The sequence below is a fragment of the Pogoniulus pusillus genome, chromosome 8 (assembly GCF_015220805.1).
Source record: "Pogoniulus pusillus isolate bPogPus1 chromosome 8, bPogPus1.pri, whole genome shotgun sequence".
NCBI lineage: Eukaryota > Metazoa > Chordata > Aves > Piciformes > Lybiidae > Pogoniulus > Pogoniulus pusillus.
The window spans coordinates 38,302,246-38,317,321 of record NC_087271.1 but is presented as its reverse complement, the minus strand read 5'-3'; the positions used below and the strand labels follow the sequence as shown (position 1 = coordinate 38,317,321).

General features: G+C 45.3%; 1 protein-coding gene and 1 long non-coding RNA gene across 9 annotated transcripts in view; one reads left to right on the top strand and one right to left on the bottom strand.

Moving 5' to 3' along the window:
- Positions 1-22: 22 nt before the first annotated feature.
- On the top strand, positions 23-13,737 carry LOC135177721 (uncharacterized). 2 transcript variants are annotated; one of them, XR_010303134.1, is made up of 4 exons: positions 23-399; positions 6,450-6,739; positions 8,539-9,003; positions 13,405-13,737. It is a non-coding gene; the product is annotated as an uncharacterized LOC135177721 (long non-coding RNA). The 2 variants fall into 2 exon arrangements; XR_010303135.1 differs by having other exon boundaries at positions 8,469-9,003.
- The window catches only part of RABGAP1L (RAB GTPase activating protein 1 like), a 302,720-nt gene continuing 297,898 nt past the window's right edge, over positions 10,255-15,076 (bottom strand). For all 7 annotated transcript variants that reach the window (XM_064148102.1, XM_064148104.1, XM_064148103.1 and 4 more), the window contains 4 exons: positions 14,762-14,845; positions 13,808-13,879; positions 12,280-12,477; positions 10,255-11,942 (listed from right to left, as the gene is read on the bottom strand). In XM_064148102.1, the coding sequence (XP_064004172.1) occupies positions 11,787-11,942; positions 12,280-12,477; positions 13,808-13,879; positions 14,762-14,845 (510 nt within the window). In that variant the 3' untranslated portion in view covers positions 10,255-11,786. The remainder of the gene's footprint in view (positions 11,943-12,279; positions 12,478-13,807; positions 13,880-14,761; positions 14,846-15,076) is intronic.

The following is a 15,076-nucleotide window of genomic DNA, read 5'->3' as shown; positions in this document are numbered from 1 at the left end:
CGGAACCGGCGCGGCTCGGCGCGGCCTGCCCCTCCGCCGCTCACCGGCCGAGCCATGTGGCGGGGCGGGCCCGCGGGCCTCCCGCCTCCCTGGGGTCCCAGCCGCCGCCCTGAGGGAGCGAGGGTCAGAGGCAGGCCGTCCGAGCTGGCCGTGCTCCCGGGGGCCGCCTCCTGTGCCGCCGCAGCTTGGATTCCTGTAGAAAGGACTGGAAGTTTCGGCGGTACTTGGCTTGCGCTTGTCCGAGGCCTAGAGTACACCGAGAGATGTCACACCAGTCACTTGTATCATACGTGAGGTGAAACAAACGCACTGAGAATCAACAGTTCCACTCTCCCCAGGTCTCAGATTCAGATTTTCCAGTGTGGATAAAAAGAACAGGCAATGGCAGTGTGTGAGCAGGTGAGTGGGAGAGGTCATGAGGGTGTCCAGCCTGGGGAAGAGGAGGCTGAGGGGGAACTGGATCTGGGCCCGACAGGAGGTTGGAATGAGGTAGGGTTTGATCTCAGAAGCAAGTGGTAGGTGGTCAGCAGGAGCAGGGAGGTCATTCTGCCCCTGTACTCTGCACTGGTTAGACCACACCTTGAGTGCTGTGTTCAGTTCTGGGCCCCCCAGTTTAGGAGGGACATTGAGATGCTTGAGTGTGTCCAGAGAAGGGCGACGAGGCTGGGGAGAGGCCTTGAGCACAGCCCTACGAGGAGAGGCTGAGGGAGCTGGGATTGGTTAGCCTGGAGAAGAGGAGGCTCAGGGGAGACCTTATTGCTGTCTACAACTACCTGAGGGGTGGTTGTGGCCAGGAGGAGGTTGCTCTCTTCTCTCAGGTGGCCAGCACCAGAACGAGAGGACACAGCCTCAGGCTGTGCCAGGGGAAATTTAGGCTGGAGGTGAGGAGAAAGTTCTTCCCTGAGAGAGTCATTGGACACTGGAATGGGCTGCCCGGGGAGGTGGTGGAGTCGCCGTCCCTGGAGCTGCTCAAGGCAGGACTGGACGTGGCACTTGGTGCCATGGTCTGGCCTTGAGCTCTGTGGTAAAGGGTTGGACTTGATGATCTGTGAGGTCTCTTCCAACCCTGATGATACTGTGATACTGTGAAGAGGGAACGGTCTCGATGCCCCAGGGGAGGTTTAGGTTGGACATGAGGAACAATCATATCCCCTAAAGCAGGGGTCCTCAAACTATGGCCCCCCGGGGTCCTCAGCCCGGCCCGCCGGTATGTACGGAGCCGCCCGCCGGGGGCTGGTGGGGAAACAACGCAGCCACTGTCTGCCGCTCAATCCGCTCGCCGGCCTCCGCAGCCCCCAAGCACCCGCGGGGACTGGGCTGGAACCAAACTACAGTCCGGCCCCCGACAGTGTCTCAGGGACAGTGAACCGGCCCCCCGTTCAAAAAGTTTGGGGACCCCTGCCCTAAAGGGTTACCAAGCCCTGAAACAGCCTGTCCGGGGCAGTGGTGGAGTCCCAATCCCTGGTGGGGTTTCAGATGTGCAGATGTGGTGCTGAAGGAAATGGTGTTTAGTGGCGACCAAGCGGTGCTGGTTAATGGTTGGACTCGAGATGATCTGGAAGATCTTTTCTGATCAAAACAGTTCTGTGATTCTATGTCTTTACAAACAACGGGAGCCAAGACAGGGTAGAGTCACTCAGCATTTTAAAAGTAGGCTTTCCCTAGAAGTGTGGGTGCTGCTTGTAACAGCCATTCCTGTTCCCTTGGTCCTTTCCAACCATAGCCCTTCATAGTGATTAGATGTTGTGCTGAAGGGTTTGGTTTAGTCAAGGACTTGGCAGTGCGAAACTAATGATTGGACTCCATGATCTTGAAGGGCTTTGCCAATCTAAGCAATTCTGTGATTCTGTGAATGTCAGCTCCTTTGCTGATCTGTGGGCTTAGAAACTGATTTTCTTTACTAAGGGAACACTCAGGAATTAAGTCATCTGTTAAAAAAATAAAGCCGTGTTTTGAGGTGGTTTTGTCATTTGTTTTGCTTTGGTGGGTTTTGCTTTGATTTTTTTTATGTTTGTTCAAGGTTGTTATTTGTTTTGTTGTGGTTTTTTTTTAGGGGGGAGAGGGTTGTGTTGTGGGTTTTTTAATAGAGGCCTGGGGAGAATAGGTTGAATGGACGTACAAGTATAGAAAATGTGAAGCCAAGGATGATTTTGTTCTTTATTTCTTTTGTTCAAAATGTGTTGTTAGCCCAAACAATAGGAGGGAATATTCATTAATAAAACTGTGTGAACTTCTAACTGGCAAAGATAAGGGAGCTTGAGAAACGTGGAGACAGATCAGAAGGTTAGTGTCTGTTATTAGTTTCTGACACAACAGAGCTGAGGTCAGTCTTTTAATGCTCTTTGTAGACTCAAAATCATTATTCCAAATCACACTGGAGGGCAAGGATCCATCCAGAGGGACCTGGACAGGCTAGAGAGGTTGGCACAAGCCAACCTCAGGAGGTTGAACAAGAGCAAGTGCAAGGTCTTGCATCTAGTTTGAGGCAATGCCAAGCACAAATCCAGGCTGGGCAGTGAGTGGCTGGAGAGCAGCCCTGAGGAGAGGGATTTGGGTGTGCTGCTGGACAAGAAGCTCACCAGGAGCCAGCAGTGTGCACTTGAAGCCCAGAAAGCCAAGCAGAGCCTGGGCTGCAGCAGAAGAAGTGTGGCTAGCAGGGCCAGGAAGGTGATCCTCCCCCTCTACTACACTCTGCTGTGACCCCACCTGGGATACTGCATCCAGCTCTGGAGCATGTCCAGAGAAGGGCCAGGAGGATGCTCAGAGGGCTGGAGCAGCTCTGCTATGAGGGCAGACTGAAGGAGTTGGGGCTGTTCAGTCTGGAGGAGAAGAGGAGGCTTCCAGGTGACCTTGTGGCCTTCCAGTATCTGAAGGGGGCCTAAAAAAAGCTGGGGAGGGACTTTTTAGGCTATCAGGTAGAGACAGGACTAGGGAGAACGGAGCAAAGCTGGAGGTGGGGAGATTCAGCCTGGAGGTGAGGAGGAAGTTCAGTGTGAGAGTGGTGAGAGGCTGGAATGGGTTGCCCAGGGAGGTGGTTGAGGCCCCATCGCTGGAGGTGTTTATAGCCAGGCTGGTTAAGTTTCTGGCCAGCCTGCTCTAGGGTAGGGTGTCCCTGGGCATGGCAGGGGGGTTGGAACTGGCTGCTCCTTGTGGTCCCTTCCAACCCTGACTGATTTCTGTTTTTCATAAACTGCAACATTTCAAAATAATAACAGAATTGTTTCAGTTCTTTCATCCCACAAAGCACTTGTAACAGACATACTGAAGTGTTTATTAGAAACTCTCTGGTCCAGTGATTAAAGGCCTGTGGTTGAAAAAAGGTCAGGAAAGATCTGCATATAACCCTGCAGTTATGTCTAATTATCACAGGACTGAGCTTCATTCAGCCTGTCCGTGGTTAGAAGCAGCATTTAAAGCTGGGCTGGTTGATTTTACCTGGAAAAAAACAATATGGTCAGTTGCAATTTACTTTTGTGGCATGGTTATTTAATTGGTTAGGGGCAGGTGCTTATTCAGAAGTTGTTTCTTTGTGATCACTGAGACAAAAAACAACCAACCTTTCTGTGGTTTTTGTTGGGTTTTTTTTTCCCTTAGTTACTAATCTTTTTAGTTTCTTAATTCCCAGTTGTGGTCTTACATTAGGACGTGCTCATAGATTTAGAATTTAGATTGGTATTGCTTTGTAATTTAATTTCTGGCTAGAGGAGAAATGGTTTCACTACTATATAAATGCATTTGTAAGTGAGCCTGTAATTTAATTTTTGTATCCTTTTTTTTTTTTAAATAAAAAGCAGTGTTTTATTTCCTTAAAAGCAGCATTTCAGTGCCTGTGGCACTTCCACTTGAGTGGCAGCTTCCATGTGAAAGCATTGTCGTTCTTGACATGTAAAAAGAATGTTCCTCTGCATTAAGCTGCATATGGATGCTTTATTGGCCCCTGTCTGGAAACAGAACAGAGCCTGACAAATCCAGGGTTTCTTTTTCTGTGCATCCTTACTAGGAGCCAAGTGGCAAACCTCTCCACTCAGGGCATCAGAGCTCAGAACAGCTCTTGTATTGGGAGGGGAAGAGAAGCTAGTTTAGAGTTAGCGGGAGTACTGAAACTCAGTTGGAATTTCCTGGGTTAGTCTGGCAGACTAAAATACAGTGCAGAGTGCATTAGCTCTAGAGACAGGGGATCTCAGAGCATGAGAGGGCTTTGAAAGGGTGTGGCTTTTTTATCTAGCACATCATAGCCATTTCTTCTGCTTCTGTTTGCAGGCATTGATAGCAACTGATTACAAACAGTCTTTGAGTAGTTATGTGGAGGTAAAACGGTACAAGTTGTAAATTTTATCTTCAGCTTTTCTACCTCTGCCTCCATGTCTTCCCTCTGAAGTGCTGTGTGCTTTTGCAGTTATCTGGGAACAATGCCTTGTCATCTTGGTTAATAAAATAGAAACCCTACAGCAGTTGCTCACATGGAAAAATGACTTTATAAAGCATTTGGCTAGTTCTGACTGCTGTAAATTCCACATTGTCCTGTTCTTGCTCAGCCATTCTTATCTTCTAAGGCTCAGTGTCCTAGGTTGTTTTCTGTTTCTTGCTGTCTCATGCTCCCTGCATCTCTTCCTTCAGTTGTTCAGCCTCATGGTTCAGTTGCCCGTTTCTCATGTGTGCTCCAGCAAAGCATAAAGATCTTAACAATCACCCCTATTACACACTGCTGTATATCAACCAGCTTTAGGAAAAGCCCATTCTCCAGTATGGTCTCTGTGATGGTTAGCATGCAGAGCAGGGGACCAGGTCAGTAGTGCCAGTTTGTTAGACTCATGTGGGCCAGGTTACCCCTTGTGAATAAATACATTCTCCTAATGAAATGATTAGAATTAGCCATGTAGTCTGCTGAGTCACTGTGTCCTGCTGCTAGAAAATGCCCAGCTGGATATCCTGACACAGTAGCTGCTTATTGCTGCAAACAGATTTAAGCTGTTTCTTAAGTAAAGAGCATATGCAAATAAGCACCTAATTCCTGTTTTGTTTGCACTTCTGTTTATTTGACATCGTTCACACACTGATAACAAGGTTCTGATCCAAACAACTCTGTAACAGAGTCAACACTGGCTGTGACCACGTACATAGAATTGCTCTTTTATGAATGAGCATTAAATTCTGCTTTAGAGAATACATGGGTTTGTTACACCAGTACTGGCAATACCGAATTGTTCTCACTTCAAAGACTCACACAGCTGTGATGCTCTTGTTTCCTCACTCTTTAGGACTTGGGACACACCCAGATAACAAATAGAACTCCACACCTGGACAACTTGATTGTGATGGAGTCAGAGCTTTGAAACTGCTGTTTTCAGTGTCCTGAAGTCCATCTGCTTTCAACAGCAGACATTGAGAGATCTGAATCATGCTTGGTTAGATTTTGTTTTCTGTATTCATCATTTCCCATTTCAGAGAAGCCAAAGATTCTCCTTCCATGGGAAAGCAACAGTTCCCAAAGCTCAAGAGAGCTCCTGGCACAGCTTTTGAGCATGGTATCAGCAGCAGTGCAAACTCAAGGATTACTGGGAAAAGGGGGATGGGGAAAATCTAAGAACATCTGCTCTTATTTGCATTGTTAGTGCTATCCATGTATTATATAAAATACATGAATAAGAGAAACTGAGAGGAAATTAGCACAGCCCAGGATTCTGGTGATAGAAAAACACAGACTAAGCTTATGACACCAAATTCTTTTTGTGTATTTTGGTCTACAATCCCTCCTGGTTCAGTTTCCTACATGTTATATATATAAATCTATCTAGTTTGTCAAACATACACACAGATTCCTTTTACAGGTTAAGTAAAAGCAAGTCTCACTGAATAAAAACATCAGAGGAACTAATATCCTAATCCTTTACCCATATCTTTCAGTCTTTTCCAAGTAAAAATAGCTTGAAATATGGTCAGTACCAAAGCAGCTGGAATTCAGGAGAGAGAGGAAAGCCCTGCTAGCTCTTCCTGTTCTCCCAAAGTCATCCACAAATTAGCCCAGTTTTAAGGGCTGGTCTGATGCATACTTAGCCTAACTTGAAAGGCTTAAACTGGAGTGCTTCATTGTGTGTTTCCCCCTAGTATTATTACTTGGAAGGAAGTAATGGGACAGCTCCCAGTAGGTTATTAGTAGAACAAAAATGTATTAAGTTCAAGCCTGTTTTCAAGATGATTCCTGGCACAGTGTGTACTGACTGCCCTCACGCAGCCAGCTGTTGGCACAGCACATTCCTCAGGGTTCTGATGTACCAAGGTGTATCTGTCGGCCAGAACAGTCCCTCAGGCTGCAGGGGAACATCTCTGTCCTCATTTTCATTCATTCCCACAGCAATATCAATTATGAGTTTTTCTTGAGCATGCACTGTTCTCTAGCAGTATGAAGAAAACCAGTGTTTTAAGAGGAGTGTTTCTGTTTTCCATTACAGAATGGTAGGGGTTGGATGGGACCTCTGAAGATCATTGGAGTCCAACCCCACTGCCAGAGCAGAATCACCTAAAGTAGATCACAGAGCAGCATGTCCTGGCAGGCTGCTCTCTAGAAGCAGAGTTCACCACCGCTCTGGGCAGCCTGTTCCAGTGTTCTGCCAGCCTCAAAGTAGAGAAGCTTCTTCTCATGTTTAGGTGGAACTTCCTACATTGAAGTTTATGCCCATTACCTCTTGCCCTGTCGCTGGGGACCACTGAGAAGAGCCTGGCCCCATTGTCCATGCCAAAGGTATGTAAGATTATGCAGCAGTGTGCTGATTATCCCTGAGTCTAGCAATAAATCAAAAGAAGAGGTGTACTTCTCCCATACCTACAAGCAGTTTCAAGGATTTTGCTGCAGCTGCTTACCAGAAGGAAGGGAACAGCCCCTACCTTCACCCCGTAGTGAAAGCATGACTTACCTTGCTTCCAAGTCTGGATACTTCAGACCCAGTAAACTCCAATTTTTCTTTACTCCTAAACTGCCACATTCAGTCAGTGAGTGCCATTTTGAGTTGCTTTTAACACAGTGACACAGATGAAAGCTCAACTCTTCAATCACATTTCAAGGGCCAGCCAAAAGACCTCCTTTAAAAGGTCTAACAAGGCATAAACAATGTTCACCTGTGTAAGCAATTTAACATAGCTGTAGCAAATGAAGTACTAATTAATGAGCAGAATGTGTTTGCCAGCTGGCAGTACTGGTTATATGGCTGCCTGCCTTTCCCACCACTGGTTTTAATCAATGTGACTGCATCTGAATCTCAGAGATTCTGCAGTTTCTCTGAGTAACAACACTGGTGGTATTCTCTATTCTGGGCCCCTCAATTCAAGAAAGATGTTGAGGTGCTGCAGCATGTCCAGAGAAGGGCAACAAAGCTGGTGAAGTGCCTGGAACATAAACCCTATGAGGAGAGGCTGAGGGAGCTGGGCCTGTTTAGCCTGGAGAAGAGGAGGCTCAGGGGTGATCTTATTACTGTCTACAACTACCTGAAGGGGCATTGTAGCCAGGTGGGGGGTGGCCTCTTCTCCCAGGCAACCAGCAACAGAACAAGGGGACACAGCCTCAAGCTGTGCCAGGGGAGATAGAGGCTGGCTGTTAGGAGGAAGTTGTTGGCAGAGAGAGTGATTGGCATTGGAATGGGCTGCCCAGGGAGGTGGTGGAGTCGCCGTCCCTGGAGGTGTTGAAGCCAAGCCTGGCTGAGGCACTTAGTGCCATGATCTAGTTGACTGGACAGGGCTGGGTGCTAGGTTGGCCTGGATGATCTTGGAGGTCTCTTCCAACCTGGTTGATTCTATGATTCTATGATTCTATTTAATTGTTTTTCATTCTCTCTGGGTACATTTAGAATTTGTTAAACTCAGTGAAATAAGTCCTATTGAGAATACTAGGTTTGATTCACAAAGAGAACACAAGAATAGTTCACAGATGTACCATGTAACTGTATCAACCTTGCTTCATTTACCCTGTAAAGTGTTACAGTCAAAATAAAAACAACATAAAGTGGAAAATAAAAAGAAAAAAACCATATTTGGCATCTCAGGAACAAATTTGAATCCAGCAAAGATGAACCAGCTGTACTAAAAATGTCATTTGGAAGTTTGTCCCTAATCAAAGCTTTATTTCAGAACAGTGTATTCCCAACAACATTGAAAAAATAGATTTAATTCCATATATATATAAATTCAAATTAGTTTTAGTGTAAGTTTAATGTGGACAGTTTAATACTAACTCAGGGAAAGAAAAAGATTCATCTTTCCAGACTTAGGAGCTAGACTAGGAGCTAAGACTTAGGACCTAGGGACAGTGCCACGTGAAAGTAACTCTTTCAGTGAGACTTTGAAGAGGTTTCCTGCTGAAAAGCTAAACAGGGAGCCAGCTTTCCCTGACAGATCAGTGGGTCTGGGATGCCTGTGCACGTGGCTTTGTCACAGGCTGCTGAAAGGGCTAATTAAAGCCCAGGTTTGTTTTCTTGCAGGAAGCTCAGCTTCTCAACAGCATGTATAGTCAGCAGGGAGGATCTCACCTTGCCTTGTTTCATCCTGCAGCCTGGCTTCTCTCCTTCTCTCTGGATGTAACTGCTCATTCATCAAGGCAACACCACAGAGCCATCTTCTCCTTTCAGAAGACAGCTTTTGCATAATTATTACTCTTCCAAGTGCACCTGCCACAAATGCTTCCTTCGATCTTTGTGTGGATGTGGGAGTTGACAACTGCCTTTACTTCGTTGCCAGGGTGATACTGAAGCCACTGCCTTCTGAAACGGTTGCTGATGTGAGCCAGTGTCCAGCTTCTAAGGCTCTGAAATCACCACTGCTAGCAGGTAGCAGACATGTTTGTGTCAGAGACTCAGCTTCTGCCGTCAGAGAGCTGCTATACTGCATCAAGAGCTGGTTCCATGAAACAAGGCAAATGTACAGACCAATTCCTTTTTTGGAGAACTGGGGAAGTCTCACTCCCACGATCTGCCTGCACTCACTGGATTCTTTGAGAGGATTTAACTCATCATCCAGGTAAAAGACTAAGGGGAGGGCACGGGGGTGCGTGTGGCATGGGAAATCCACCCAACTCTTGTTGTTTGGTTGCTTTAAATTACAATCATAGAATCAGCCAGGTTGGAAGAGACCTCCAGGATCATCCAGTCCAACTTAGCACCCAAGCCTGTCCAATCAACCAGACCATAGCACTAAGTGCCTCATCCAGGCTTTACTTTAGCACCTCCAGGTATGGTGACTCCACCACCTCCCTGGGCAGCCCATTCCAGTGCCAATCACTCTCTCTGTCAACAACTTCCTCCTAACCTCCAGCCTAGACCTCCCCTGGCACAACTTGAGACTGTGTCCCCTTCTTCTGTTGCCAGTAAGCGAAATAACAAGGAGAGGGGACAGTGCTGCATAACAGGGAGTTGGAGGGTTGAGATGTTTGAGCAGTAGTGAGCTGCTAGGTTAGCTCAGCTGCTCAAGGAACCACAGTCATCTATTTTTATTATTGTATTTTTCCACTTAGGGTTTTAAATCCACTTCAAAATACAATTTAACTGAAAGGAGAAATTCAGGCAGCTGTCAGGCCATCGGTGTCGTTCACTGGTACAGTGCTCCTACATGTAATGATCACCAGGAACTGTTAAATGTCACCTCCTCACACTTATTACACAGTTTGAGTGTGAAGCAGAACTGATTAGTGAATGACTGGTTAGGTTTAGCCCATCAAGAGAATGGAAACAGGCAATTGTCAGCAAAAAAGCAACCAGGGAAATCTAGAATCTTTCTTAGTATTTGCCAAAGGAATTCCTTCTGCTTTGCCTCCCCTTTATGTCCTCACTGTATTCATATCTCCAGACAGTCATAGTTCTTGCAGGTACATTTTAAATTAACATTTTTAAGCCTTTAGTCTTAGAGAATTTTGTTGTGGCAGCACAGTGATTATATTTTCATAGAATCAACCAGGTTGGAAGAGACCTCCAAGTTCATCCAGGCCAACCTAGCACCCAGCCCTGGCCAATCAACCAGACCATGGCGCTAAGTGCCTCAGCCAGGCTTTTTTTGAACACCTCCATGGATGGTGACTCCACCACCTCCCTGGGCAGCCCATTTGCACTTGGCTTGCACAGCCCAAACTGCAGCTCGTGGAAGTTCCAGCTTCTGATCCCTACTCCAAACACCCAACTTGCCTCTCAGAACCACTCCTTTGGCACAGGCAACATTCAATTTGTGCCATCCTTTTTAAAGGAATCGTGACTTATGCTTGACAACAAAAGCAGAGGATGGGTATCATTAGATTTTATTGTACAAAACTGACAAGATATGGCATTCCTTAGAATTAAAAAAAACAAAAAAGATCAGAACAGAACTCAGATCCCTGGAACAATTCTGTCAATGGAACAATTAATACACACGACCTTTAGTCCAGCAATGACATTTACCTGCAGCAAGACCATCTTTAGACAGGACAGGTATAATTAAAAAAATAGTCCATCAGTTCAAGCAATAGTTTTAATTTTCCATGAAATAAGTATTTCTATAAACACTTTTTAATGTCCAGTCAAAACAAATGCTTTTGAATTTTCTTACATTAAAGAGATAGAAAACAACCAGACAGGTTTGGGAATCATCAGAGAAGTCTACCCCATGGGCAAGTCTAGGGTTTGTGTTCCACTTGAAAAATGTTTGGGTTTATAAAAATGAGTAATAGCAATGTAGTGTTCCCTAATCAAATACTTCTGGCAAACAGACCTTGCTTCTGTGATGTTTTATTCATCACTGCAGCGCAAGCCTGTTTGGGTGGGTTTGTTTTAATTTGATGTCTCATTTCTGTGTCAAATTCAGAATTTGATTATAGGCCCAGGGAAAGCCTTTCATTGCTTTTATTCACCAAACCTCCCCTTTACAGCACAGAGTTTACAAAAGGGTCAGGACTATGCAAGGTCTCCATTCTGCTTCTCAGCAAGAAAAAACATCAAATAATTGTTGAGTAGTTTTCCCTTTTTCCCAGTGGAAGGAATTCTTAGTATTAACACAACCTAATAAAAGGGAATTAGGTAACTTTATGTTCAATTCCAGTTCAGCTGTAAACAGCCTTTAAACAACAGTGCTATGAAGAACTGCATTAACTTGCATTTCTGCAGGGGAAAAAAACAAACACCTCAAAACAAAGAAAGGGTCAGGAAAGCTCATAAACAGTTGTGCCCAGAGAGCACAAAACTACCTTTGCTGTGGCCTAAGCTTTACAAAAAAGTGCTTCTCTGCAGGGCACAGTCACTGAGATAAACTTCTGAGATGGTCCCGGGGTGTAAGTGATCCTAGACACCCACACACACACACATACACACACACATGTATTACACTGTGCTTTCTACCCAGAGGTTACACTTCAGCACTGTACATCTGTCATCCTCCCTCTTCCTCCAGAAGGAGAAAGAAACCTTCTAATGCAAGATAAAAATAATTCTGAATAATTAGTCATGTATTAAAGACCTACTTTTGAAGTATTTATTTAACATCTAGTCATATAAAATAAAGTGTAAAAGTATGAAGGTATCAGAACGTGGCTTTCAGCAAGGCAGTTTGGGAAGTAAGAATTCAACACAAACCAGGAATTAACCTTTTTGTTTCCCTCCCCCACCACCCCCCTTTGAAAAGGGTCACATCAGAATGAATGAAAAACACCGAAGAATTTCACTTCAAGCCTGCACTCCTCCTGCCTTTTGTCCTTTTCTCATCAGGAGAGACCACTGGGAGAAGCCTCCAGGGTTGGAGTTGTGTTGTTCTTTGTGCTCTTGTGGCGGCTCTGGTGGGCACTATGTGCTGCCCTCTCTGGGTGGCAGGGGCGGCTGAGGCTGCTGCGGTGGCTGCGTGCCTGTGGCCGTTTTGATAGAGTTCAGGGTTTTGCTAAACCAAGAGTTTTTGGCAGCTTGGATTTCATTCATAAGGGCTCCTCTCTGGTGCTCCAGCTCCTAAGAAAGCAGAACAGTCAGAAGTGATCACAAAACAGTTAAAAGCACCCTCAAAAACTCCATTCCTGCAGTTCAGCACTTTCCCCTGCTACCTCCCAGACACTGAGGAGAGAAGACAGATTGAAATGGCAGAATAAGATACTTAGGTATACAATTAAAAAGCTCTCTCCTTTTATTCATTTTCTTTCCAGACAGAAAACTGTTCTGGAAGTTCAGAGCTATACAGTGGTGTGTTCTGTGTGCTCCCTTCTGCACCCATTTTTTGCACCATTCAGAATTATTTTTGACTGAGCATGAGGTTTAGGAGACTACCCTGCTGTGCTTGCTTTCCACCTACCTGAATTTTGCACTTGGCTTCCACGAGCTGCAGTTTGGTCTGTGCAAGTTCCAGCTCCATCTCTCTCAGCTGCTTCTTCAGTGCATCCTTCTCGTCATCTATTTCAAGGCCTTTATTCTCCGTGCTTACAGCAGACAGCTTCAGTGTCCCCTCCTTGCTGAAAATCTCACTGCAGTGTTTGCAAGCCATCACTTTGCCCTGAAACATCCAGAAAGCTCAGATTTAATCCATTCTAGAGAGTTGCTGTGCTGCCTGGAAGAGCCATTCTTAGGTTAGACTGCCTTTTGACCATCCAGTAGTGCAGTTTTCATATGTAACTTAAGGAGAAGTTGAGAAATTCATGATCAGTTCTCAGGCTATATCAAACACCATAAAAAAATTCCTACAATCTAGTGAGCATGCTTTAAAATCAGTAACTTTGCTCTGAGATTAGAATTATTCAAGCCCTCTTGCTACCAAAGCTTTGCAACATTTTGCAGTCTTTATAACAGGGCGATTCAGAAGAGCAAATGGCACTCCAGGGACTCTTTTGTCTTCCATAAAAGCACTTGACCAAATGAATACAGACTGTGATATTTTGCAGAATGCCAGGTAGCTTGCCCATGTCTTCAGAAGCAAGCCAAGCAGCCTGTGCTCCCTGCAAGGGCCAATGCTGAGCTGTTGGTGCTTGTTTAGCATCGTAGGGTATGGCCCTTTTCTGCTCACACAACAGTGAGGTTCTTATGCTGCCTGGAGGGGTGAACCAGGCACTCATGGCTGAAGAGGGAACACGGATGGCTTACCCAAACTAAAACAGGATACTGAGCTTTTTCAGCAGAACACAGGAACATCAAATCCTAGAATTATTTTATCAGTAACATTAAAAAGTCACTTAAAAGCAACAAATCATGTTCAGCGTGGGTAGCAAAGAAACAACTAGGGAAAGCAATTCTGCCTACTCAGTACTGACAAAGCAGAGGGATGCAATTATTAACTGACCAGGGGACATTTACTTCTTGTGCAGATGTCCCTGATTTGGGATCTTAGAGAAGGGAGAAGAACTGCTGGGAAGTTTATGCTATACATTTCTTCGGGGGATGGCTCAAGCTGTACAAATTCCTTAAACCAACTCTGCTTAAATTACAGAAACCCAAATAGAGACATTGTCCAACTCAGACAGTTCTGACCCCTCCATGGTGCACACTGGAGAAGCAACAGATTCTACAGATGCCAGTTAAGTGAAACATCCAAGCATCTCTCTGCATTTTCTGCCTGAAGTACACATTTCAACACAATAAAGAAAAGCCAAGCTCCATATGCACTTTAGTTTGAGAATTTCATCTTGTCTGACAGAGGATAAAGACCTGTGAAAGGAAACAAACCCTTTCCTTGTTTACATCTGATGGAAAATGCTGGTTGGAGCTGCCAGTGCAGCTGGGTGGACATCACTGCTGTTACATTAAGCTCCCATTCACATTCTGTTCTGCATCCCTGGCGTTTAGTAGTGCATGCATTAGAAGCATCCCACATGTAGAGGCATCCTCCTCACCTTCAAGACCTCCAGCTCATCTTTACTGGCCACTTGTTGTTTTTCCAGCCTGGTACTCAGCTGGGAACAAATCTGGAGCAGAGAAAACAGTCTCTTAGCTAAAGTTTACTGTACTAAACCACAGATTATGCTTCTAAACAATTAATTTTGTTAGAACCAACATTTCTTCAGTTCTGCATCACTCAGGTGTATACATTCACCCTTAACAAAGCCACTGATGCTGCTAAGGATACTGAAAATGGCATATTCATTGCAAAAGCTGAATGTTTTATGGATGAACTGGCTTATGTTTGTGTTGCAGTATGCTCCAGAGTAAAGAAGCATTCATAGAAGCTCAGGTCAGAAAAGACCTGTGGAGATCATCCAGTCCAAGCCTCCTGCTAAAGCAGAGTCACTCACAGCAGGCTGCCCAGGATCACAATGTCCATGTGCATTTGGAATCTCTCCACAGAAGAAGCATCCACAACCTCTCTGGGCAGCCTGCTCCAGGGCTGCAGCACTCTCACAGCAAAGAAGTTTTTCCTCCTGTTCAGACAGAACCTCCTAGGTTCCAGTTTGTGCCTATAGCCCCTTGTCCTCTTACTGGGCACCGCTGAAAAGAGTCTTGCCTCATCCTCTTGCCTCCCCCCTTTTAGCTATTGATCATCACTGATCAGCCCCTCTCAGACTGTCCTTTTCCAGGCTAATCAGCCCCAGGTCTCTCAGCCTTTCCTCCTCCAGACTCCCAGCACCAAACCCACAGTACTAAAATTAGTTGAAACACAGGTCAGTTCTGATTCGCTACAGCAGGAGACTATTAGGAAAACCACAAAAAGATTCACAATAAATTCCAGTGCTTGCTCTCTAAGGCCTGAAATGTGTGTTCCTGAAAGGATGAGATGTGCAACTCAGAAAATTCAGCTCTCAGGAAAAGGCTGAAAGAAGAAATGTGAGAAAGAGTCTCCAGAACGATACCTGTTTGTACTCTGCAATAATGGCTGTGGTTTTCTTGATCTCAGATTCTGCCTTCTCAAGCTGCTTCCTGAAGACTTCCTTCAGCTAGGAATTGAAGGAGAGGAGTTAATACACAAAGAAACTCTCACAGTGCATTATCAAATTGTTCCCTCCAATCCCTGCTGTGTTTACATCGGTCTTGCAGCTTCTTCTCACTGAGCTCCAGTTCTTCAGACATGTCTGATTTATTTAGTGTACAAATACTGATTCTATTGAGTTGTAACCAAGAAGTCTGTGCTGTGACACAGTGCATATCCCTGCCTGGAAAATCCTCCT